The sequence below is a fragment of the Drosophila albomicans genome, chromosome 2L (assembly GCF_009650485.2).
Source record: "Drosophila albomicans strain 15112-1751.03 chromosome 2L, ASM965048v2, whole genome shotgun sequence".
Lineage (NCBI taxonomy): Eukaryota > Metazoa > Arthropoda > Insecta > Diptera > Drosophilidae > Drosophila > Drosophila albomicans.
This window is the reverse complement of record NC_047628.2, coordinates 2,135,310-2,161,117: the sequence shown is the minus strand read 5'-3', so window position 1 is coordinate 2,161,117 and position 25,808 is coordinate 2,135,310. Positions and strand designations below refer to the sequence as shown.

General features: G+C 41.3%; 3 protein-coding genes and 1 long non-coding RNA gene across 6 annotated transcripts; 1 reads left to right on the top strand and 3 right to left on the bottom strand.

The window, feature by feature from the left end:
• Nucleotides 1-317: 317 nt before the first annotated feature.
• LOC117564656 (fatty acid synthase) lies at nucleotides 318-12,751 on the bottom strand. 2 transcript variants are annotated; one of them, XM_052002240.1, is made up of 7 exons: nucleotides 12,654-12,751; nucleotides 12,304-12,453; nucleotides 8,315-8,790; nucleotides 1,513-8,243; nucleotides 1,346-1,441; nucleotides 1,132-1,275; nucleotides 318-1,071 (listed from the first exon to the last, which is right to left on the bottom strand). In XM_052002240.1, the coding sequence occupies exons 3-7, from the start codon at nucleotides 8,556-8,558 to the stop codon at nucleotides 958-960; spliced, it is 7,329 nt and encodes a 2,442-aa protein (XP_051858200.1). In that variant the 5' UTR covers nucleotides 8,559-8,790; nucleotides 12,304-12,453; nucleotides 12,654-12,751; the 3' UTR covers nucleotides 318-957. The 2 variants fall into 2 exon arrangements, with proteins under 2 accessions (XP_051858200.1, XP_034099406.1); XM_034243515.2 differs by having other exon boundaries at nucleotides 12,304-12,692.
• Nucleotides 10,119-12,425, top strand: LOC117564657 (uncharacterized). 2 transcript variants are annotated; one of them, XR_007954507.1, is made up of 2 exons: nucleotides 10,119-10,210; nucleotides 12,215-12,425. It is a non-coding gene; the product is annotated as an uncharacterized LOC117564657 (long non-coding RNA). The 2 variants fall into 2 exon arrangements; XR_004571782.2 differs by having other exon boundaries at nucleotides 10,127-10,216.
• Nucleotides 12,752-13,338: 587 nt separating the features above from the next.
• LOC117564655 (fatty acid synthase) lies at nucleotides 13,339-22,599 on the bottom strand. The gene is made up of 6 exons (XM_034243514.2): nucleotides 22,449-22,599; nucleotides 21,281-21,515; nucleotides 14,491-21,200; nucleotides 13,911-14,006; nucleotides 13,619-13,765; nucleotides 13,339-13,563 (listed from the first exon to the last, which is right to left on the bottom strand). Exons 2-6 carry the CDS (start codon nucleotides 21,465-21,467, stop codon nucleotides 13,459-13,461), a joined length of 7,245 nt encoding a protein of 2,414 aa, XP_034099405.1. The 5' UTR covers nucleotides 21,468-21,515; nucleotides 22,449-22,599; the 3' UTR covers nucleotides 13,339-13,458.
• Nucleotides 22,600-22,926: 327 nt separating this feature from the next.
• LOC117564440 (uncharacterized) lies at nucleotides 22,927-23,708 on the bottom strand. Its single transcript, XM_034243178.2, has 3 exons — nucleotides 23,515-23,708; nucleotides 23,185-23,432; nucleotides 22,927-23,130 (listed from the first exon to the last, which is right to left on the bottom strand). The coding sequence occupies exons 1-3, from the start codon at nucleotides 23,579-23,581 to the stop codon at nucleotides 22,957-22,959; spliced, it is 489 nt and encodes a 162-aa protein (XP_034099069.1). The 5' UTR covers nucleotides 23,582-23,708; the 3' UTR covers nucleotides 22,927-22,956.
• Between the last annotated feature and the right edge of the window lie 2,100 nt (nucleotides 23,709-25,808).

Genomic DNA, 25,808 nt, shown 5'->3' with positions numbered 1-25,808 from the left:
GCATCTGATTTTTACCCTATATAATGCTGAAACTTTTTAAATTTAATTGTAATAAAATTTATGGAGATAACTTAGATTACGTAACTATTATCCGTGCTCTATAGCTTAGACATGCCCTTAGCCGGACAATAATTCCGTGACGGTGTGAAGGGAAAATCTAAAAGTCACGTTAACGTCCACAAATGTGCTTATGGCTGAATAAAAAACTTGGAAGGTTTTCAAGAAACCATTATATGTAGGTAAAAAATCAAGTTCTCAGTTTTTTGGTTTACCTTTTATTGTATGTATAATGGTTAGAGTATAAAAAGAAAAAACAATTTATTTATTAGTGTATATGCATTTTATTTATATCCAATAATTATGAGTGATATTTTATACATCAAAATAATAAAGAGGTTTTGGCTTTTGTTAATTGTATGGATTAAGAAAAGAAATTCATTCTTTGCCACACTGCAAAATTCTGTTAACTTATTTTAATTAAAATTAAAGAATGCGATCGATGTGCACATATTTAAAGCATATACGTAAATATACATATTTATATATATAGATATATTTGGTAAGTTGGGACGTCTAGCGCGTAGCTATAGCTCTTAAGGAATGTATAATGAAGTTTGGTATACTAATAGAACTGCCAGGAATCACAGAGCAAGTAGGCATACATTTTGGACCTTGGCCCACTAGCCCTGCAAGACGGCAGTTCTAATTGGTGATTTATGATGATGATGTATATATGTGGATTTAGCATTACATTCATTGTAGCTCGTTAATATAAATTCATTTACTAAATGTGCTAGCTAGAGTTGTTTTTAAGATCAAGCTGTGCATTTTCCCTATAATAAAGGGTAGAGAGCGAAAATTCGCGGTGTAACTTCCATTGGAACATAGGTTAGATAGAACATGAGTATTCTTTATGTTAATGTGCGTGTGCTTTATGAAACTATGCAGCTAAGGTAACTAGTTGAATAATCGCTCCAGTATACTCTGAATTGTTACTAGCGATTGATCCTCTAAAAGGAATGTGCGATGGTTGCCCTCGACTGTGTGCACTTCAACGGGTCTTGTGCAAACCTTAAAAAAAAAGAAACAAATGATTAACACTAAGAAAATTTTATATTTTTAAAAAAGTACCTCTTTTAAGCGATAGTCCTCGTCCAGTTTGGCTGAGTTATCTGTTGGTTTGACCAATGTAACCTTTGACTTCAGCTTCAACTTTGGCTTGTAGTTATCAGCCAACTCCAACTTCCTGTAAAAGACTTTGGCAGCCATGCGAATCTAAACAGAAGACGAAATGAGTTGATAAATTAGTTTCTAATTTTTGTATAAGCCGTCGAGTGTCTCTTACAGTTTCTACGGGTTGTGTAATTTCTACACTAATTATCTCGGCAAACTTTTCTAATTTCTCCTCCCATGTAGGTATCACCAGTAGCAAGCGAACCAGCTGAAAAAGAACAGTATATGTTAATTATGAGTTTCAAAAAAATCGAGAAATATATTTATTTAGTAACTTACCGCCTTGTAATCAATGTTGGCAAGCACAATTCCAAAGTAAGCCAGGCCATAGCTCTGCTTACTGTTATCATCATCGACGGTGTATCGTTGCTTAAAGCTGCTCGTAAACCAATTGACATAGGTGGGGGCTCCATCCAACATGATGATGCTGGCGATTTCATTTGTTTCCTCGAGCAGGCCCGCCATCACATAGGTAAGTAGGCATCCAAAGGAGTAGCCGGCCAATTTGTAGGGACCCTTTGGTTGCACGGTGCGCAATTGTTTAATGTAAAATTTCGCAGCAGCTTCGATGGATTCAAGAGGAACATTTTGTGTAAATTGCAGGCCATATGCAGGTACTTCTAGTCTCTTAGCAAGTGGTTGAAGCGCTGTTGTAAAGCCCTCAATGGGTGATATGAAGAAGATGGGAATCTGCTTGCTGCTCTTTGCAGCGAGAGTCTCAAGACGCACTATTTCTTCGGTCGGTATAAGAGCTGTGGTAAACACAACTTGGGTGCCATCACCCAATGGACTGGCAGTTCTTGATGAATGTACTGATGTTTTGGCGACTGCAGGCTCAGCCGCAATAGCTGGAGCAGCAACACTTGTTGCATTGGTTGCAGGCTTAACTTCGGCGCCACCATCCATTTGCTTGAGAGCTCCGAAAGTTAGCTGTCGAATTTCCTGTGTAGACAACACAATGTCAAAGTTACGTTCTAAGGTTTGTTTGATCTCGGCGCCCATCAGCGAATCCATGCCCAGATCGGCAAGTGAAGAGGCGTCCTGAATATTCTTGGTGTCACGCAGTCCCAAAATATTCGATATAGTGGCAATCAGACTGACACCAGCCGAAGAATCAGATTTGCGCTTCTCAGCAACAACCATTGAGGCGAGCACGGGATGAGGCTGTTGCAAGAACAAATCGATTGTCTGCAGGCATGAGGGCATACGTTGGGGCAATGTGCCTCCAATGACCGTATCATTGTCACCGAGATTTTCCAGCACCAAGCCAGTGTCACCAATGGCACCCCATTGAATTGCTGTTCCAGGAAAGCCGCTGCTCTGGCGCTGCTCACAAATACGTTCCATGGCTGAGTTGGCTAGACCATAATTGGATTGTCCAATATTACCACGGCCGCAGGAGACACTCGAGAAGCAGATGAAGTAATCCAACTCAGTGCAAATAGTGCGCGAGTACTGGTCCAAAAATTTGGTAGCTGTCACCTTGGGGTCAGCAACCGTCTTAAAATCCTTGGCCGTTTGATCTTCGATCAAAGCATCGCGTAGCACTGCAGCTAGGTTAAAGATGCCACCAACTAAGGCCAGTTTGTTGCTGCTTTCCAGCAACCTCTTCGCTCCAGCTGCTGTTGTCACATCATTGGTATCAATCACAACTTTCACACCACGTTCTTGCCAACGGCGTATCATGAGTCCCTGGTATCCAGTCTTCACACCCGACCTTGAGGTAAGCACAATGTATCGAGCACCACGCGACACCATCCAGTTGGTTAGCTCCAATCCAAAACCACCAAGGCCTCCAACAAGTATGTAACTTTTTTCAGGGTGCATATAGGTGCGAGGGATTGCATTGATTAGACGAGATTTAGGTAACAAGGTCTTCTTTCCATCCTCTTCGTCACGCACTTTGATGACCACCTTACCAATGTGTTTGCCTGATGCCATGAAACGGAAGGCCTGCTCCACTTGCCTATCATTGAACACCGATGTTGGTAATGGGACAACAGCACCACTCTTGATTCCTTCGGCCACGAGCGACACTACTTGATTTTGCATTTCTTCCTCACCTTCCATAACACTGTCAAGAAGAATGCCATGGAAGGAGGTATTCTTCAAGAAAACGGACATACCCAATGGACTATTATTGCTTAAATCGAATTTTCCGATCTCCAGGAAGCGACCGTTGAGTCCCAAGCAACGGATGGATGCCTGCAGTTTTTCCTCCGACAATGAGTTAAGCACAAGGTCAACGCCTTTACCATTGGTTTCGACCATTATCAGCTGCTCGAAGGATGTGTCTCGCGAATTGCCAATGTTTCGGGCCTGCAACTTGGGGAAGCGCTTCAGCAGGAATTCCCGTTTTTCTTTACTACCGACTGTGGTGAAGACCGTCAGGCCATGATGTAATGCCACAGAGATTGCAGCCTGACCCACACCACCAGAGCCGGCATGAATAAGAATGCGTTCGCCTTTCTTCATTTGTCCGCGCACAACCAAGGCATAGTAGACGGTAGCATAGACACAAGGAACCGTGGAGGCTTCTTCCATAGTCCACTTATCAGGGATTTGCCACATCATGCGCTTGCTGGCCAGGCAGGTGGTGGCGAGCGACTTAGCTGGCACCATGGCCATCACACGGCGACCGGTACTGTCACGTCCAGCAAACTCCAGACCAAGAACGCAATCTTGCTCTGCCAAATCGCCGGGCAGCGCATCAGCAGCCAGTTTGCCTGAAGATAACATCACATCACGGAAATTAACAGGCGCATAGTAAACCGTACAGGTTTCCAGATCCTTCTTGGTTGTAGAATCGTCGACCTTGGCACCCTCAATCCATTTGAGCGAAGCCAAGTCACCCTTGACGAGGGCGTTCACGTAGGCATGTTCTACTTGTAGGGTCGCCTGCTGCGTCTCCAGTTTCAGATGACGGAAAGTGCCCCAATTGCCGTTCTTAAGTACATTCGAAATCAGATCTTTTTCCAGCTGCTTCTGATAAATAGGCGCTGTCAGTGAGAATTTCTCAGAAATTTTATCTTGAACAAAGACGAGGCGCACCAGCTTGCCACCGTTCTCATTCTTGACGCAAGTCATCAAGCCAACAGCACCGAAAAGCTCTTCATTCTGGCAAACAATATAAACATACTGCTCCTCTGTGGCCGCCACGCTGAGTGATTTCTTTAGTTCATCTACCCAGTTGAAGTTTTGTTCTGTCAACTGAACAATGGCAAACTTGCGAGTCTTCAAGTCAACCTTGCGACGAGACAGGACCAGAACACGGGTTCCTCCTAGGGTTTGCTCTTGCACAGGAACAAAATCAAACTTTTCCAAAAGGGCACGTCCTGTTTTGGTATAAGTGGCGACACTCTCTTCCAGAATGAGAAAGCCGGTGTCGCGTATACTGGCTATGCTATTCTCAAGGGTTTTTGTATCCGGCCGGGAGAGGACATCAATGCCGAAGACAAAGTGACAGTTCTGTTCTACGGGTTCTTTCAATACATCCTTGGACACAACGCGTACACCAGAGTCACCCAAAGAGGCGGCAATCGTTTCTTCATTGTTATTCGATGTGACCACTGCTACATCGCCAGTAAGCACAGGTTCACCCTCAATGATCTGCAGTAGGTGATTGGCCACAAGCACGTCAGGATTGCGACCATTGGCCAGCTCAACACCCTTTAGTTTGACGGCACCGCTCGAGTTCTCAATTATCAGCTGAATGGCCACATCTAATGCATGCAAACGAGCTTTTTCTGTGTTCTCATTCAACTCCGTTGTATTGTTATTCGCAACGAAAGTGTACCGCTCCAAAGTTGGAGGATTCTGTGTGCCGGGGCGACGCTGAGCCAGCGAGGCTTTCAGTCCACGCAACTCTACTCCACCACTTTTGATTACATTGATTCTGTCGTACCAAGAGACAGGGAGGCCAACATCCGATTGGGACTCTTTGCTTAGTCCGTTTATCAGTTCCAAATGCTTCAGAGGATTGATGACAGCCTTTTCAATGCGTGTGGGCAAATACAGCTCACGCAAGTTCTTGCTGAGAATACTGAACTGTAACATCGTATCCATGAAACTAACCCAGTTATCCACCCATTGCAGATGTCCGGCTGAAGCAAATGTGTCCGAGTTGATGATGCCACGGAAAATGCCAGAATAATCGTATCCACGAAGACGCAGCTCCTTGTAGACATCATTGGTAACCAGCTGCTTGGCGACGGTACTAGGCGTTTGGGGCTCCAAAGGCAGTTCCTCGTTGCTAATGCTTTCTGGAATGCTAATCTTGCCGGAGACTGCCAAACTACCACTTTCGCATATCTCAAAGTTACCAGTACCATCGAAGAAATTAATTCCGAACTTGACGACAGCGTTCTTATTCAGAATGGTGGCTCGATGGAACACAAGATTCTCCATCACGACCGGCGTCTTGTGAAATTCACCACCACGCATTTTAGCAAAAGTCATCCAAGCGAGAGTCATATAGCCGGTGGCAGGGAACAGAATTCGACCATCAATGGTATGGCCAGCCAAGAAGGCATCCTCCTCCTTCGATAGATCCACTTCGACAATGGTTTCCCCCGACGTCGTTTCCTTGCCAAATTTGGCCACCAACCACTTCTGCGTGTGATCCCAACCAACCATAGAATTCAACATTGGTGTGCCCCTTCCAACTGGATAGGTAATGGGGCGCACCAAGCTAAGCACCTGCGGTTGCGCTCCGGCGGCAAAGAGTTTTCCTACGTTGCTGAGGAAGAACTCCACGTTATTTTCATGGCCGCGCTTTACTAAGCTCAAGTTGGTAGCATCTGGTCCTAAGGCACGCTTCAGAATGGCCTGTAACAGACCATGAGGTGCTATCTCAATGGAAATTGCGTTTTTGGGCACATGCTGGAGTGCCTCATGGAAGAGAACCGGAGAAAGCAGATTGTTCACGTGATAGGCAGCTGATGATTGCATGGCAATGGGAGTGCCCCAAGCGGATTCCGGAATGCTTGTGCTCACCCAACGTGCAGTGCGATTTTTGGCATTGGGAATAATCTTTTCGAGACTCTTGCGCAGTTTGGGTCCAGCATCTGCAATATATTTGCTGTGGAACGCGTAGCCGCTACTGTTTACTGCCTTGGCGAATATTTCTTGACCATTCAATTTAGCTACGAGTGCTTCGATGGAGGCATCTGGACCAGAGATCGTGCAGTTGTCCTCACTATTATGACATACGGGGAAGCAGTCACTGGGCACGCGCTTGTGAGCTTCATCCCAGCTTAGACCAACAGCTGCCATCTTGCCCTTCGGCAACTGAGTATCCAGAATGCTCTTGCCACGCCAATACGCAGCCAGCACCGTCTGCTCGGGAGTGAAGCACCCATCGGCATAGGCACAACCCAGTTCGCCAACCGAATGGCCAACAATGCCATCGGGATGAATGTTCAGGGAACTCAACAGATCGGTCAAAGCCACTTGCATGGCAGCAATGGAGATGAATGAGTTGAGAATGTTCTCAAAGCTCTTATCTGTAGAACGGGTGAGTACATCAATCAAATCGATACCTTCCGGTTTTAGAACGTCGGCGCAACGCTGTATCGTCTTGGAAAATACATCAATCTGCATCAGATCTTTGGCCATGCTAGCCCACTGACTGCCCATACCGGAGTAGATGTACCACACTGGACGCTTCTCATCGCTAAAGTCCAGCACTTCACGTTGCAGTGATCCTTTGTTGCTCACCACGCTGTAGCCGCGGAAATAGTGTAATGGAATAGGTTTGGAGTGGATGTCATTGATCAGCTGCAAGTACTCATCGTCATTAGAGTGATTGGCTGTTGATTCCAGTAGGGTTTGTACCGCCTCAAAAGTGCGGCCAGAGGCGACAACTAACTTAGGCGAACTGTTGAGAGGTGTAACGGTCTTTGGTTTGGGATTCGATTTAAGGATCACGTGAGCATTGGCACCTCCAAAACCAAAGGAATTGAGGCCGATGATGCCTCCGTTCCAGGGCAAATTTTTGTCAACCACCTTCAGACGACCATCCAGAAGACCATATAAATCAGGATTAGGTTTGTTGTAGTGCAGATTGGCGGGAATGATGCCCTCTTCCATAGCTATTAAAATTTTCGCCACCGAGCAAACACCAGAAGCGGGTTCCGAGTGACCCATGTTCGATTTAACGGAGCCAATCAACAGTGGTGTAGTACGATTCTTGCAGAAGAAATCAGTAATGGAATTAACTTCTTGAGGATCGCCAACCTTGGTGCCTGTGCCGTGAGCTTCCACATAAACTACTTCATTGGGATTAAGACCAATTTCCTCATAGGTTTCGCGTATCAAACGGTTCTGCATACTTCCAATGGGATACGTGATGCCCTGTTCCTTGTAGCCATCTGTATTAGTGCGAACGTTGAGAATAGACGCATATACACGCTTGGCAGCCGAAGTTCTTTGAAGCAGCAAGACCACACAGCCATCGGAGCGAACATAACCGTTGCCAGACTCATCGAAAGCTTTGCAGCTACCATCCGGACTCAACATGTTCAGTCTCTTGAACTGTAACGACATGGTCGGCTTGAGAATAAGACCAGCACCGGCGACCAATGCATTATCGATCTTGCCCTCCTTCATGTCAGAAAAAGCCTGCTCCAGGGCATATAGCGAGCTGGAGCATGCGGTATCAATGCTGTAACTGGGTCCTTTAAAATCGAATGTGAATGAGATGCGATTGGCGAACATGGCACGAGCACAGCCGGTTAACCCATAGCCATTCACACGATCTGGATCACAGCACCAATGCTGCTCCGTTTCGGAAGTCGATACGCCAATGTACACACCAGTGCGAGATCCGCGCAAGTCCGTTGGATTTAGGCCGGCATCAATGATTGCTTCATGCGTCAATTCAAGCATCATGCGAAGCAAGGGATCCATGCACTCGGCCTGCTTCTGGTGCACGCCAAAGAATTGTTGATCAAAGTTCTCCAGATCAGTCTGCTTGATCTTTCCCATTCTGTCCGGCAGTCCATATAGACCTGTTGCAATGAAGTCAGACCTTTAGATTGTGCTAATGGCAATGGCAATAGATAGTAAGTGCTACACTTACCACGCTCCCAGCGTCTGGGATCATCGTTAACCATATCAACGCCCTCGAATAGATTCTTTTTAAATTCATCAATGGTGGAGCTCTCGGGCAATCGGCCAGAGAAGCCAGTAATAGCAATTTCATCATTTAACAGCTGCTGCTGCTGACGAGGAGCCGCATAGTGACCGCCGCCCAGGTCCAATTGAGCGGCAGTACGCGTCGCTGGCTCAGCTGTGATGACGTCATCGACAAAACGGGCCGGCATTTTGATATTGTCTATCGGTTCGTGAAAATTGGAGGTACTTGCTGTTATCTGGCTTTGTGGCTCCGCAACGGAGTCAGGTTGATGCGAATTTTGTTGGTTTTTATTTCGACGTCGTCGCCGACGCAGTGCCCTTGCACTTTTAACTTTACTTTCTGCAGTCTGCGTGCTATTGTTACCACTGCGCTTGACAGAATCAGCTTGCTGGTCCACGACTTTCAACAGTTTTTAGCGACTGCAAGAACAAAACAAAAATCAGCTATAGACGAAAGTTTTTGATAAAGTATCTTTTGTAACTTTAAATGTTATTAAATTTCTTTTGTTTCTAGTCTGGATGCAAATATTAAAATCATCAGTTGGTTCTATGTCTTGCTATATTGGGCACTTTAAGCTGACAAAATTAAAAAAAGAAAATTAAATTCTCAAAATTGATTTATGGTAAGTCAATTATTTAGATCGGTGTATTTTTCCGGAAATGCCAATCGGAAATTTTTTGTTAAAAGTGTTCTTGTTGTTGAGAAACAACAAGTGCTACAAGAATATATAAAATATGTGTATATGAATAAATATAGTTACATAAAATTGCTAAGCAGTTCTATTTTAATGGGTAACAGCACTGTAAAATTTTCAAAAAATCCATTTTCTTCTGTTTTTGTTTAAAAGATAGTTTAACTAATCTAGAATACAGTTAAACAATAAATTTGGGGGAAAAACTTTTTTTGATCCTAAATTTGAGTTTTTTTGAAAGGAACCGTCACATGTAATGTAATGGCATATCAAACTTTGAACGCATTTTACTCAAAACATGGTTTTTGAAATTGACCCGCGGTATAACTCGAATAATTTTCAACATTTTTGCGTAACTTATTGACCATGTGTTTAGGCCGCGAATACACAGGAAATATCGTACCGATTTTTTAAAATTGACTGAGCAATTTTTACCGAAATTATAAATGGAGTTTAGACTTTTTTGTAATAACGTTTACCAAAATCACAAAATCAATATTATCAAAAATCCTTACGGTATTCTCTAGATAAATCGATTTAAATTAAGTTATTTTTTCCCCGACCGGTAGGTTCAAATTTACACCACTTGTGCTGCGTGTCGTGGAGGTCTTCCAGCGAAACACGTCTCACTGCGTGGGCCATATCGCCGCCATTTTGTCTCTTTTGTTATATGAAAATAATTTTTTTGTACTTTTAAATATACATATGTTTCACAACATACCCAAATTTTCTTTCTAGTCAAAAAAACTTCGAAAAAAACGCTCAAAAGACAAGGGTTGCTGTGGTATTAATACTATTTTATAGTTTGTTAATTTTATTTAAAATTAACCAAAACCTAAATTTTATTACTTTTTACGTTTATGCATTAATTTTTTATTTTAAACAAAATTGATCTGGGTAACTAATATCTACACTGGTGGCAATATTAATAGGCGCGTCACTTTTCTGTTAATATACAGTTCTGCTGTTAATTTGATTGCCTCTCACAAAAAGCTTTTTAACGTATTGCTCTCTAAAGCTTAGCACCAGCCCGGCCGGTCATTGTGGAAAGTTAGTAGTGATTGAAAATCAGGTGATTTCTGGAGAAGCTGGACGGGCGTGCAACGACGGCTGCTTGTGGCGTGATTAGTGAATGCGCAACACTACCGGTATACGTATGTATATACATATATAGAAAACATACTGCCCTTAGAAAGCATAACAGTGTAACGTAAAACATGTTAGCATTGGGGAGTACCCAGGGTTTTGCATCAGGCTGCTACCAGCAGCAGCTGGTAGCTCACTCACACTTATACATCGAGTGCGCTGCTTTCTTATTCGCCGACAAAACTCGTACGATGTGCAGAATGAGAACGGCACAACAAAAAGAGTAAAAGAGAATTAGGCAGTTAAAGTTGAACCGGTGGTTGGCAAGTAGTATAGCGAATGAGGCAAACATTGAACAGTTCTATCTTACTTGTGTGAATATGTACATATGTACATTAGTTTGCACACATACATATGTACATACATAAGTTGTAGCTGGATAAGTGTTTGGCAACAGTTAAACGATAACAGAAAGCTTTCTCTATATGTACGCTAAACTTATAAAGAAAACAAAACAATAATTGTGTTGCGTAGGTTATGTACATATTGGTTTTTATAAGCATGATTATTTTAAGCATAAATTTAGTTAGTTGCTTTTAATCTTTTTATCTCTAACCAAACAAATCACATACACATTTATCAAGCGTGTTTGTGTATGCCGGCTAAACATATTTACGTACATACAAGAGTGTTTATGTTTACAATATAGTGAGAATGAGACGACCGAGACAGAGAGAGAGGGTATCAACGCGAAAACATTGCGATAGCAACAAAAGAGAGACTGGACTCGGCATCACTTTGCAAGCCAGCCGGCAACACATACATATGTACATTTCAACGCACACAGGCATACGCACGCATTGACATGAGCATGACGCCTGTTCATGAGCAATTTGTAGAATGAGATAAGGTGGCGTGATTTCCCCAAGTTCATTGAAGTAGTATTTATACATTTTTGTTAGTTTTGAGTCGCATCATCATCTCATTTGCTTTGCGTTCGATTTTTCTTCTTGATTTGCATGGCTTGTAGTGCATTTGAATACAATCAGACAGTCCAATATCCTTTTAGATTAATTGCTTACGTACTGTACAAGATAAATATCTATACGGACTGTGGGAGAATTCCAAAATTGCGTCATCCGATACCCAAATGTGTAAACAAAAGAGTCTACATTAGTATTGGCTCTTAGCCTTACAACCCCAAACACCCATCACAACCCATTTACTCATTATATATTTATGCACTTAGTTCTTTTTCCACAATTATCGATTATAGGGGCATTTGCACCTGGTGCTAGAATTCCGAGTCCCAGCTACGCATCCAGACCACCGTGGTATGAGGCGTGCGCCTCAAGTTCATTGTCAATGACAAACGGAAAATTAAATGGGGCGATTACTTAAATAAATATACATATACGTACGTATATACTAAGTAAAGTGATACTGCGATCTCAAGATATGTTCTATATGTATATACATATATACATAGACGGTTTTCTCTGGTGCTCTTAGGCAATTAAAGTTGAAATAATTAATGATTGATTTGGTGGCTGTTGCTTGGCTCGTTCCTTGGGTCTAATAGAAATCGTATAAATGGAGATACTTTCAATTAGCAGATGAAACCCTATTAAGTCAAGATAACACTGACAGTGAAGCCCATAAATGTACATTCTAGTTTAGGTTCTCTAACTTTGGGGAATTTGGACCCTAGGTATTAACAAATATATTTGTTATGCAAATTATTAAGATATGGGAGTCTTTTCACGCTTTGCTATTTGTAATAATATTAAATATAAGCACAGGCTTCGGTATGTCAAAGATTGCGCAGCTGTTGTAAAATGAGATAAAGTTTAAATTTGAACCTCTATTCAGTCTGCTAATTTGCTGATCACTTTTAGTAACAAAATATTCGATTTCAGACTTGTTTCAAATACAGTACACCTTAATTGTTATTAAATGTCCATTTTGTTGTTAAATTTAGGATGTCAATGTGTTTAATAAACTCGCATCGTTTCAATAGTATTTTCACTTATAATTTTTTTTCACTATTTCTTCTCTTTTTTTAGATTCATTCACTCCACTGTTTTCAGAAACAGAAATCCATATACATGCAGACGTAAATTTCCATTTGTGTGTGTGCCAACCGAATACATACCTAAAAATCAGGCGATTCCTCGACAGCTGTTTTTCTGAGTCAAAAGCAACTTGCACGGGTTCTTTTGACTGGTGATGGGAGCGCTAAAAGTCGATGAGCAGTTTTTGGGCAGTCGGTCCTTACTGTTTTCCAAAAACGTACGACAGAAAGCTATAAGTTGCAATACAAATTATGCAGTTTTAACCAAAACTATTACTTCGTTTTTCGTCGAACACTTTAAAGAACTTTGCGGTTTCGAAATATTTATGTTTTGTTTTTATAGCTCTAGCCAGAACAAACTTTTGCGATAGACTTGAATGTAATTGATGCGAAACACTTGTAAAAGGGGTAACGGCTAATGGCAAACCTACCGGGTTATTTTGCGCGATCTAACGACAAAATATGAATTACGAATAGTCGAGGCATCAGGTGAGCGCTGGGCTTATATACGACAGCAGTGACTTCAGCGACGCTTGTGAAAGCTTCTCTTTTGCTGTGCGCAGTGAGAGCAAGAGAGTCGACATTTGCAGAAACGCCAACGGAGGCAAGCGAGATAAGCATAAAAAGCTCATATTTTGCTGTTAACATTTTCCATTATAGGGCTGCTCATTTACAGCCGCTGTTATTTATGCCCTTCGTAACATATTATGTTGAGTAGTATTATCAGAATTTAACAGCAATAATAGTTAACAGCCGTTACTTGCGTTTGATGCGTGATACTTTGGAAATCGCAGACATCAGAATCAGACCACATTTTTTAAATTTATAAATACAATCACATACACACATTTAAATACAAACATGTGCAAACACAGTAAGTGTGTACATATATATGTATGTACTGAAAAATTTTATATGAAGTGATAGACAAAACCATAAACATTAGTGGGCTGATTAATAGTCGTCCCATAAAAAGTACTTCAAGTACTATGAATGTGTTTAAAAAGTGTGTGTATTTTTAAAGTTTTGCTTATCAGAAATATTCTTATGAATTTTCCTAATGAATCATCGGTAGAACAATAACATGCAAGGTCATAACAGAAAAAAAAAAAACAATTTTTACTTTAATTAAATTTAATAAGAAACTTAACAATCTAATGTATTGTGGCTTTTTTTTGGGGCATACGTGCTAAGCTAAAACTATTATGTCAATAAAAGTAAACGCAATTAATGGCACTATTTGTGTAAAACCCTCTCGACGATCTGGAATGTTTTGACCGCCTTTAGGAAGGTTCGGTGTGTACCTTCTACCACATGCATATCAATTTGGGCACTGCAAATCTATGGAAATAAATTAGTTTTTATATTTTCAATTGTATGTAGTTGCGTCGCTTACCTCTTTAAGACCATAATCATCCTGCGACATTATAGCATTATTTTCCGCCGATTTAATAAGTACCACATCGCTGTTAAATTGCTGCACTCCCTGGTAGCTCTCAGATAACAGAAGTTTCTGCTTGAACATACAAGCAGCTTTTTTGATCTATGAAAATAGTTGACATAAGAAATTAGGTTAACATTAATTAATAGAAAAATACTAAGTATTCAAGTGTTCTTTAAATACAAACTATGTTTAGGTTTCTTCCATACAATTGTAATTGTTTATGGACCAAATGCAATGCACTTACCACATCTTTTGATTGTTGAGTGTATGTTGCTAAGGTATCCGCTAGTTTATCTAACTTCAAGGTCCACGTCTTGTGTCCGTCAAGGATCTGAAGAAGCTGTAATAGATTTATATTTTCGAAATATTTCAATGTAGTTAAAAACTTAATGTTTATTAGAAAACAAGTCATTAAAAAAAAAGAAAAAATGTTTGTAATTTAATTTTACGAAAGATTTAGCTCTATGTAATAATTACTAAAAACGGTTTTATAAAAAGCTCAAACCCAACTTAAATTTTTCGCCAATCACACAGACCTTATTGTTTGATTGTAACATTTAAACTGATCTGTAAATGTGCATTACATTCCGGGAATATATATTACAAAATAATTAGAAGCATTTTAATTTATTTATTATTATTATTTTTTTTAATAATTTAACGTATAAACGTAATATTACTCTATTTTGAAAAATCCCATGAGTAAACTAATATTCCAATCAGAATTAGAATTATAATAAAAGTGAGACGGCATTATTTGGATGGGCATTATATGGACTTATAACACATATAATTGGTATCTGCTAAAAATGAAATCAACTTACCTGATTGTAGTTGACATCGGCAAGTAGTGCTCCAAAGTAAGCTAGTGTCATGGATTGCTGCCTATTTAAATCATCAGTCTGCTTCTTGGCCTCCTGAACATATCCACTCGCCATAGTGGGGGCACCGTCTAGCATAATGACTTTCACGTTAAATCTTAGCTGTTCCAAAGCCACACCAATTGCATGGGCCAGGAGACAACCATAAGAGTAGCCCACAATGTTATAAGGGCCTCTTGGTTGTATTTTCTGGATTTGTTGCAAGTAATACGCGGCACAAGCTTCTATCGAGTCCAAAGGCACCTGTTCTGTGCACTGGAGTCCATAGGCTGGACAGCTAAGCGAAACAGCAAGTGCCTCAACCGCTATTGTGAAGCCCTCGATTGGTGCAAGGAAAAATACGGCTGGTTTACTAGACTCTTTCGTCGCCATGGAATGCAGTCGCACAAGTACGTTCTGGGGTAATACTTCCTTGGCGAATACGTTGCGGGTTTCATCACTTTGGTCGTCAATGGTCGTCGCATTTGAATGATTAGTAGCAATCACATCTGCAATTGTCGATGTGGCTGTAAGTTGTTCTTGTGCCGCAGATGAATCGATGTGTCTCAAGGCACTGAATGTCAACTGACGGATTTCCTGAGCTGACAGAACCAAATCGAAGTTTCGCTCAAGTGTTTGCTTTATCTCTGTGCTCATTAACGAATCCATGCCCAAGTCAAAGAGTGTCGTCTTGTCCTGAATACTATTCACATCGCGCAAACCCATTATTTTGGCGATTGTTGCGATGAGACTTTGACGGCTTGATCCTTCCGCTTTACGTTTTTCGGCTAGCACCATGGATGCCAGCACAGGATGTGGTTGTTGCATAAAGATATCTAAGGTGTGGAGGCAGCTGCTCATTCGTTGGGGTAAGGTTCCCCCAATGACAGTATCGTTATTGCCCATGTGCTCAATAATAAGCCCTGTATCACCAATCGCTCCCCATTGTATGGCTGTACCTGGATAACCCTCCACCTGACGCTTCTCACAAATACGCTCCATAGCTGAATTCGCCATGCCGTAGTTTGTTTGACCCGGATTTCCACGCCCAGCTGCCAAACTTGAGAAACAAATAAAGTGCTCGAGAGCCGGACACATGCTGCGTGAGTAATGATCAAGGTGTTTGGTTATGGATATTTTGGGTGCTGCAACTACCTCAAAGTTTTTCATGGTTTGATCATCAAACATTGAGTCTCTAAGAATTGCAGCCAAATTGAAAATACCCCCCACCATCGCGATTTTGTTGCTGCTCTCGAGCAGTTTCCTACATCCTGCATCTGTGCAGACATCATTTGTATCTATAACCACTTTAACACCACGTTCATGCCAGCGTTTAATCATGAGGGCTTGATATCCGGTTTTCAAACCAGAATGAGAGTTCAAAATAATAAAACGCGCCCCTCGATTTACCAACCAGTTGGATAACTCCAAGCCGAAGCCGCCTAATCCTCCGACTAGTATGTAGCTTTTTTCGGGATGCATATAGGTACGAGGAATAGCGTTGATTAGTCGCGGCTTAGGGAGTGAAAGTTGCTGCTCCTCGTTGCGAACCTTAACGACAACTTTGCCAATATGTTTGCCCGATGCCATGAAGCGGAATGCCTTCTCAATCTCCTGATCGGTGAATAGCGTAATGGGTAAAGGTAAAACAGCTCCGTTCTGAATTCCATTTTCCACAAGCGAGACAATATGCTTCTGAATTTCTTCATCACCGTCCATGACACTGTCTAGCAAAATGCCATGGAACGACGTATTCTTTAAGAACACAGACATACCCAATGGACTATTATTACTCAGATCAAATTTTCCAATCTCCAAGAAACGACCATTTAAACCTAAGCAGCGAACCGATGCTTGTAGTTTATCGTCAGACAGTGAGTTTAGGACCAACTCTACACCTTCACCTGAAGTTTCGTTCATTATCAACTGTTCAAAGGATGTGTCTCGCGAGTTTCCAATATTCCGTGCCTGCAGCTTGGGGAATCGTTTCAGCAGAAATTCTCGCTTCTCTTTGCTGCTGACTGTGGTAAAGACCGTCAGTCCATGATGTAAGGCCACGGAGATGGCAGCCTGACCCACACCACCAGATCCAGCATGAATAAGGATGCGTTCGCCCTTCTTCATTTGTCCACGCACTACCAAAGCATAATAGACGGTAGCATAGACACAGGGCACTGTAGAAGCTTCTTCCATTGTCCAATTGTCCGGTATGTTCCAAAGAAGATTTTTGTTGGCCATGCAATTCGTAGCTAAGGACTTGGCAGTAACCATGGCCATGATCCGTTGGCCATGCGAGTCACGACCTGCAAATTCCAGGCCCAACACACAATCCTGATGAGCCAAGTCTCCTGGCAGTGCATCGACTCCTAACTTTCCAGATGCCAACATTATGTCCCGAAAGTTAAGAGGAGCGTAATATACTGTGCAAGGTTCCCATTTACTTTGATTTTGGATTTGATTTATAGTACGGGGACTTTCGATCCAATTAAGTGAGGAAAGGTCACCTTTAATTAATGTGTTGACATAGGCTTGCTCTACAGTTAGCAGTGGTTGATGAGCCTCCATAGGAAGGTGACGGTAGCTACCCCAATTTCCGTTTTGGTGAATGTTTATCGATAAATCCTTATCTAACTGATCCTGATAAAAAGGATCTGTAAGTGAAAACGGCGGTAATCCCGAATCTAGGAGCATGTACAATCGTATCTTTTTTCCAGGATGCTCACGTTTCAGACAGTTTACAAATCCTAGAGCTCCTGTACTAGGTTCTCCAAGAGCAACTAAGTAGATACGTTGATCTGCTTGGGTTTTCGTCAACAAGCTCTTGAGATCGGCAATCCACTTAAAATTATCATTTGTAAAATGGACAACTGTGCATTGAGAGTGATCTTTAGCGATAAATCTTTTAGCAAGGACCACGACACGATCGTTGTCATATGCGTGCTCTAGGACTGGCAACATCTGCAAGCGTTGTAACCGTTCCCGTCCAGAGATTTTATAAATACTTTCATTTTCCTCTAGCAGAATGAAGCCATTTTCCAGCTTAATGCTTTCCATTAAATGTTGTAAATGGATATCCCCCATTGAAGTTGTAGACAACAAATTGAGAACATAGAGAAAATCACATTGTCGCTCCACTGTCGACACAGCGAGATCCGCCGTAATGACGCGAACTCCAGATTCCTGCAATACTGTACGCAGTTCTGATTCATTATTACTGTCTGGTGTTGCCACAATTATTTCGGCAACCATTATTGGTTCACGCTCTATAATATCCAAAAGCTTGGGACCAATGAGTGTCTCTGGATTACTCCGTGCGTTGACAATTTCGACGCCCTTTATTTTGGAGGCACCTCCGCTGTTCTCAATTATCATCTGCATCGCTATAGTCAACGCTATAAGCTTGGCACGTTGTTGATCCCCTCGAGGAGCTGTTGCCTGATTGTATGGTGTAAAGGTGTATCTCTCTAAGCTCGCTAGACTTTGATTGCCGGAGCGACGTTGTGTTTGTGCCGTCTTTACGTTGTGTATCTCAACGCCGCCACTCTTGATCACGGATATGTAGCGATACCACGAGACGGGCGGCTTTTGCTGATGGTGTTTCATTATCTCAAAATGTTTGAGCGGATCGATGAGAATGCGCTCAATTGACGTGGGTACGTGTAGTTCTCTTAAATCGTTGCTGAGTATACGGAATTGCAGCATGGTGTCCATGAAGCTAATCCAGTTATCCATCCACAAAAGGTGACCGGACACCGCCTGAACGTCAGTGTCTATGATGCCTTGGAAGAGTCCACTGTAATCGTATCCACGAAGGCGTAGCTCCTTATAAATATCCTTTGTGTAGAGCTTAATCACACTGGCACTACCAGGTAAGTCTGGCAGATTGAGCTGTTGTTGCAGTGGGCTAACTATCAGCTGAATTTTTCCTGATGCAACCAGAGTTGTACCCTCACTGACCTCAAAGTCACCTTTCCCGTGGAAGATGTTGATGGTTAACTTTACTGCTGAAGTGGCACTCAGTCCCAGAATGGTAGCACGATGGAAGACTACATCACTAAAAACAACCGGGGTGCGTTGATAATCTCTATCCTGCTGCTGAGCCAGCATCATCCAGGCGAGCGTTATGTAACCAGTTGCCGGAAATAAAATGCGTCCATCGATCGTATGACCTGCCAGAAATGTATTTTCTTCCTTACTTAGATCAAGTTCGATACTCTGTTGGGTGCCCTGTCGGCCACCCTTGAACTTTGGATAGCTCCACTTCTGCCGGTGATCCCATCCAATTAATGAACTCAGCATGGGCGTGCCTCGTGAGACGGGATAATTCGTTGCTGATGATAGCGACATATGCAATAGTTGTGGCTGCCCACCAACCGCATATAACTGACCAATTTGACTTAGTAAGAACTCCATATTGTTGGCGTGACCGCGCTGCATGAGACTGACATAACTTATCCTCGATCCAAGTGACCGCAGAATAGCCCGAAATAGTCCATGGGGAGCAATCTCAATAATAATGGCATTTTTCGGAATATGCCGTATGGCTTCATTAAAGAGCACCGGTGATATTAGATTGTTGATAAAATATGCTGCAGATGCCGTGCGACATGCAGGAGTTTGCCAGTCTTGCTCTGGAACACTGGTACTTAGCCAACGTTGAGATCGCTGTTTAGGTTCTGTAATTAGGCGTTCTAGATTTTTTCGTAGCATTGGCGCCGCATCAGCGATATATCTGCTGTGAAAAGCGTAGCCCCCAGAACCGACAGTTCGAACAAAAACACCTGATTCCTGTAACCTCTTGATGGTTGCATCCATAGCTGTAACTGGCCCAGACACAGTACAGTTATCATCACTATTGTGGCAGACAGCATAGCATTCCGGTGGTAATTGTTGTTTAATTTCATCCCAACTTAGCCCAACGGCTGCCATCTTTCCCTGCGGTAGTCCTGGTGTGTCAAGGACGCTTTTTCCTCGCCAATAAGCTGCAAGTACAGTTTGTTCGGCTGTTAGACATCCGTCCATGTATGCTGCTCCCAGCTCACCGGCGGAATGTCCAATTATTCCAGCCGGCTCAATGTGCAATGCCTTTAATAGATCCGTCAATGCAACCTGGACGGCAGCAATCGATACGAAAGAGTAAAGCATATTATCAAAAGTGGATTCTGTTGACCCAGTGAGTACTGCAATCAAGTCAAAGTCCATTGGAGCGAGTACTTCAGCACAATGTTGAATGGACTTTTGAAACAAATCCAACTGCATGAGATCCTTGGCCATACTAGCCCACTGGCTCCCCATGCCAGCATATACAAACCAAATCGGGCGCTGTTCCTCCTCATACGGAATAATCTCCATTTTGGAAGCGACTGAGCTACTAACGATGGCAAAACCACGATAAGGATGTAATGGAATGGGCTGGGAATGAATGTCATTGATTAGAGTCAAGAACTCGTCATCGCTCCGATATTTGACAGCCGATTCCAATAGCTGCTGGACTGCTGGCTCCGTACGGCCGGAGCAGATGACCAGTTTTAATGTCTTGGTTCTTGTGATAGGGATTTTGTTTTTGGCATGCGACTTGAGAATAACGTGTGCATTGGCACCACCAAATCCAAAGGAATTTAGTCCAATAATGCCACCCTGCCATGGTAGATTACGATCTACTACCTTGAGTCGACCCTCAACAAGAGCTGGTACGGCAGGATTTGGTATGCGGTAGTGCAAATTCTTCGGAATAACACCCTCTTCCATGGCTATGATCATCTTAGCCAGTGCACTCACGCCAGACGCTGGTTCTGCATGACCCATATTTGATTTTACGGATCCAATCAGTAGTGGAGCCGTACGCGAGGGACGGCAGAAGAAGTTGCTCAACATATTCGCTTCTTGATCATCACCTACGGGTGTGCCACTACCATGAGCCTCAACATAGACTACCTGATCAGGGCTAAGGCCAATTTCACCGTATGTTTCGCGCAGTAACTCCTGCTGCATGCGACCATCGGGAAAAGTGACGCCTTGTTCCTTGAACCCATCCGTGTTTGTGCGTACGTTAAGAATTGAGGCGTATATACGTTTTGCGTGTGTAGCGCGTTGCAAGAAGACTACGGCACAGGTGTCGGCACGGGCGTATCCATTCGCCGCGGAATCAAATGTCTTGCATGCACCGTCTTGGCTGACAATACCCAAGCGCAGAAATTGTAGAGCGAATATGGGCTTTAAAATAAGATTAACACCGGCGACCAAAGCGTAATCGCATCGGCCAGCTCGCATATCTGTATAAGCATGTGAGAGAGCCACAAGTGAGCTGGAACAAGCGGTGTCAACTATGAAGCTGGGGCCCTTGAAATCAAAGGTGTAGGAAATGCGATTGGCGAACATGGCACGGGCACAGCCTGTTAAGCAATAGCCATTTATGCTGCTCGGCTCCATGTTGGGAATTTCATGTTCAGTCTCTACAAATGACAGTCCGATGTAGACACCGGTCCGACTGCCTCGTAACTCAGAGGGATTGATGCCTGCATCTATAATAGCTTCATGAGTCAATTCCAACAGCATGCGCATGCAAGGATCCATAAGTTCCGCCTGCTTTTGGTGGACACTAAAAAATGTGTCATCGAATTTCTCAAGATCCTCGTCCCGCATCTTAGCCATACGCTCTGGTAGACCATAAATGCCTATTGCACACACAATCACATTAAAAAAATTTACTTTGAAGTAAATGTGTCATTATATTTTAACTTTTACGTCAATTTACCTGCTTCCCAACGCCGCGGATCGCCTGTGACCATGTCGATGCCATTTATCAGATTCTGCTTGAATTCTTCTATATTACTGCTTTCCGGAAATTTACCGGAAAGTCCCGAAATAACAATGTCACCGTCCATTACAGTTGCGTCCTCATTTGTTGCTTTTTGATTTTGGATTTTCTTCTTGTTTGGCATTGTAAGCTTTAATTCAAATATGGTTCAGAGTCCTATTCCTTGTTAATGCTATAAGACCGTTTTATTTTAAAGAAAACAGCTGTATAAATACTGTGTTCATTACAATCACAAAAGTTTCATTGACTGCAGTTTGCTTTCGTAGGATATTCACGTCATAAGATGTGAATATATAAAATACATAACTCTACAGAATTATATAAAATTCTCGAACCTAATCGTAAGAAGAAGCCTAAGACAAAATTTCAATGCGACTAATTTTAAGGATTTGTGCACGAATGAAGTTTACATATACAATTATTTGCACCCAAAAAATATATATATTTTAAAAAAAAATATTTATTTATACGTCGATTTGTATATGATTTGATAGGGCAAATGGCAAATTAACAAAAAAAAAAAACAAAATGAACATACCATCACTAAATTGAGTAGTTTTAACATTAAACATGCTAGAAAAATGTTTGTGTGAAACTATATTAGTTTTTTATTTTTCACTTTAGAGTTAACTCGTATTTATTGCAATTCGTATATATCGTATTTATATTTTTTAATTCACTCATTCCAACTTAATGATTGATTAAAATTAATATTCGTTATGTTTGAGAAAACAATATGTTAAATTACTAAGAATTTTTTTATTTTGATTATATCTAAATTTTAAAAGCTCAATATTTTTTGAAGTAGTATTAATATTCGTATTCTGTTTTACAATTTAGACACTATATCTCTTGTTTAGAATTTCCATAAGTACGTATGTTCCATATGCTGTAAACATGATTTGTATCGAAAATGTCTTTTGGAACTTTGGATATGCAATGGTCAAGAATCACAGAATTGAAAACACCCCACATTCTAATCGAATTGTAAAGCAAATGTCTTGAACTTTGCTAAAACACAACTTGAAACAAACAGTTTTTATGAAAAGTACACGACAGTCAATTGTATATACGATGGTTGATTGCATATATTAATTTCACTCACGAAGCAGGCACGCTTTGAATATATCCTTTTAATTTGAAGAGCCGTTTATAGTGTAAGCGAAAAGGATATTACCGTACGCGGATTATTGAATTGATTCTATTATCTACGATATTATTGATCCGACTTGATCCGACGGCACACTGAACGGGACGCGTACTTTTCACATTCATTTTATGCTCTTGGTCGGCTTAACTGCATAAATAATTGCCTATATCCATACTAAACACTAAGCTCGCCACGCTCACGAACTCATAACAACTGCGCCACAAAACATTGAATAATTCATTTTCATGCTAAAATATGCATCACAATTCGAATCGAATCAAATCAAATCGAAGACAAACGCAAACTGCGACGCGCTGCAGGAACCAGGACAGGTTACATTACACAAATGCCCCAAGTTAAGTAATTATTTTGAGCGAGCGACGCCATATTGACCCAATTGCTATTTGCCAGTTCAATAACTTCAAAATTTAAATTGTTCAAAATTAACAAAACATACATAACTTTATTGTCTACGGGCACGAACACTTTGTTGTTTTACCGAAGTCACGCCAAGTTTTTTGACCCGTCCACCTGAGGGACCGCGCAGTTCTGGGTGGACAAGGAGGCTTGTCGCATTGCGCACTTTTTTGGCTTTCCCTGGGACACTGGCAATCCTTCTAACCCGAGCTGCCTTAATCTATAAATGAATGTTCATAACAAGTGCTGAGATCTTAGATATTTTCGTCCCTACCGTTCTTGGTAAACCCTTCATAACTTTGCGAGAGTTTTCTGGCGACAATGTTGATCCCCCTTGGACCGAAGCACTCGCTGTCGGTCGGAATGGTAGCCGCACTCTATTATCTTCTAACGAGAGAAGTCCTATATTCATTCCCAGTTCGATAGAGAATTCCACTGCACGCTGTACTGATCCAAAAGGTCTTATCACGTCTTCCATGACCGCATCCTTGACACGGTCACATAGATCCTCTGTAGTAGAGCCTGATTAAAACAAATAAAATAATTTTAAAATTAAAGATAATTCTAGATTCTAGAGAAAGAGTACTTATTTAGTCGAACTCACGCAAGTCAGGATTGCGACCAAGCAGATCTAAAACATATGGCAGCAACGATGTTGTGTTAATTTCCATTTTATAATAAAACGTTAATCTTTACCAAAGTCACAGTTTTTAGTAATATATAAATTTGTTATGACTATTTGAAATTGTTTGAAATTTCAGTTCGTGTTTCTTGATTTACGTACGATTTGTTTGTGAATATTTATTGAGAAGCTCCGTCATCATTTACAGAAAATGACTTCTTTTTCATGAGCACTATGACTCAAAATACTTATCATTTTTTAATTGTTATTGCACAATCTCGAACTTTTAAGCGCAAAAAATGTAGAAAAGCATGCATTAAACGAAAATCGGAATCAAATAGACGGTGGAATCTAACATTGCATATTGTAAATTTCAAGTTTTATGCTGACAAATATATTTACTGTTGGAAATAAACATTAAGTGTTAGAAATATCGGAACTGATAACGACTTTGAAGTTAAGAGAGTCGATTCCACGCGCATCCCAAGGAAGTTAATTAGTATTGAGATCATAAAGTGAGTGACAGCAATAAAGAAAAGGCTTAAAACTAAAGTACCAAATTGTATTTGCTTGTGCGGTATAATACCATATATTATAATCATATATTAAAACTATATATTTAAATATTTACTAATACAATTGACAGTATAAATGAAAAGAGAAAAAAACACATTCCGAGCTCCCTAAAGTTAAATTTAAAATTTAGGAGATTGTGGAAGATTTAACAAAACCGTTTTACTATGGTAAAATACGAAAAGCAGAAATTAAAAATAGTTTTTACTCTAGTCGAGGTTGAACTTAAATACTTTGTAAAATCTACTATAACTGGATTCTAAACCAACAATATATTGAACTAGACACCGTCTACTACACACGGTGATCTTTTGATTTAAAGTGTATTTATTTAAAAATATGTAACCTTTTCTTTTCTCTTTTATTTTTTTGTACAGACAAAAAAACTCAGATTTAATGGGGAATGAAGACCATTAAAAAACATAGGTTTGATAGTAGTGAAAATAATTTTCCCTAATTAGAAGTAAAGTTTTCCAATGTGCGCTGTGGTGCCTCTAAAAAACAGCAAAGATCGATGACATAGATTCTATTTGGCTTGAAGGTAGACAAGCCACAAAATTTTCCTATCGACTTCGACTAGACGTCTGCAAGGCCACAGCAACAACGGCTAGTTGGGAACAAGTTTGTAGAATCCCGGGAATAAAGCATAACAAAAAGAAAACAAAACAAAAAATAAAGAATATAAAACGCGTGCTTGAAGTGAGTTCACCTGATCAGCGGGCGTTGCTGATAAAGTTGGCAACAGCAGACGGCAGAAAACTAATTTTGGTAAGCCTTGACCTTGATAAGGCGATAGACCGTACATTGGGGAAATGTCTCATTAAACATAGCTACGGAACGTTGCTAACACATGCGAGAGAGATGTGATTAGCGGTAGAGCGCCGCGTGCCGCGTGCCAAGTGGCCCGACAGTCAGCGGCTATTACTGATAAGTGATAACTCAGTGAATGGCCAGTCAGCCAGACGCTGACACGAAATTAGACCCGCGGAAATTTACACCACATACAAAAAAGGCCACAAAAAGCGTGTGCCGGCTCGAATTTGTTTTGATTGTTATTCGAACTAGCATTACTTTAGTTTCATTCTTGATGATAATGAGCATTGTTGTTTGCTCTCATCGCTGGTGCTCGGAAGTGCTCATATTTATTAATGTATTTTTATGCTTTTATGATCTGAATAATTTTGTGATTTTGTATCCCGAATACGTCCAATTGCCCTTGGGCATTTGATGCAGTTGATAGCTGGACTGACGAACAGACAGTCAGATGGACAGAAAAGTCGCTGATAACGGTGCCCAACACAATATAGCTTTAACGCTTTTCACGGTTACTTAAAGGTGAGCCAAAGTAGGATTTGTGATTACCTGACCACTACACAATTGCAGCACACTAAACCGCATACGTCAGAAGCTTTAAAACTTAGTCGATGAACCTCAGGCTTGTTGCTGTGCTGTGTACGGCATTACATTCTAGCACTCATATATTCGAAACACAAAAACACTTGCGTCACTCAGCCCCTACAATTTTTTGAGACGTAAACCAAATGCTCTCCTTATTTGTCCGCAAAATACGGATGAGTTTGGCTTTTGTAACCAATGTCTCATTTCTAATCACCATGTTATTTTTTAAAACAAGTACGAAAACTACCGTCTAGTGTGTTCGGTTGTGAGTTACCCATTTTGAATAGCAATTCTACCAAAAAAAA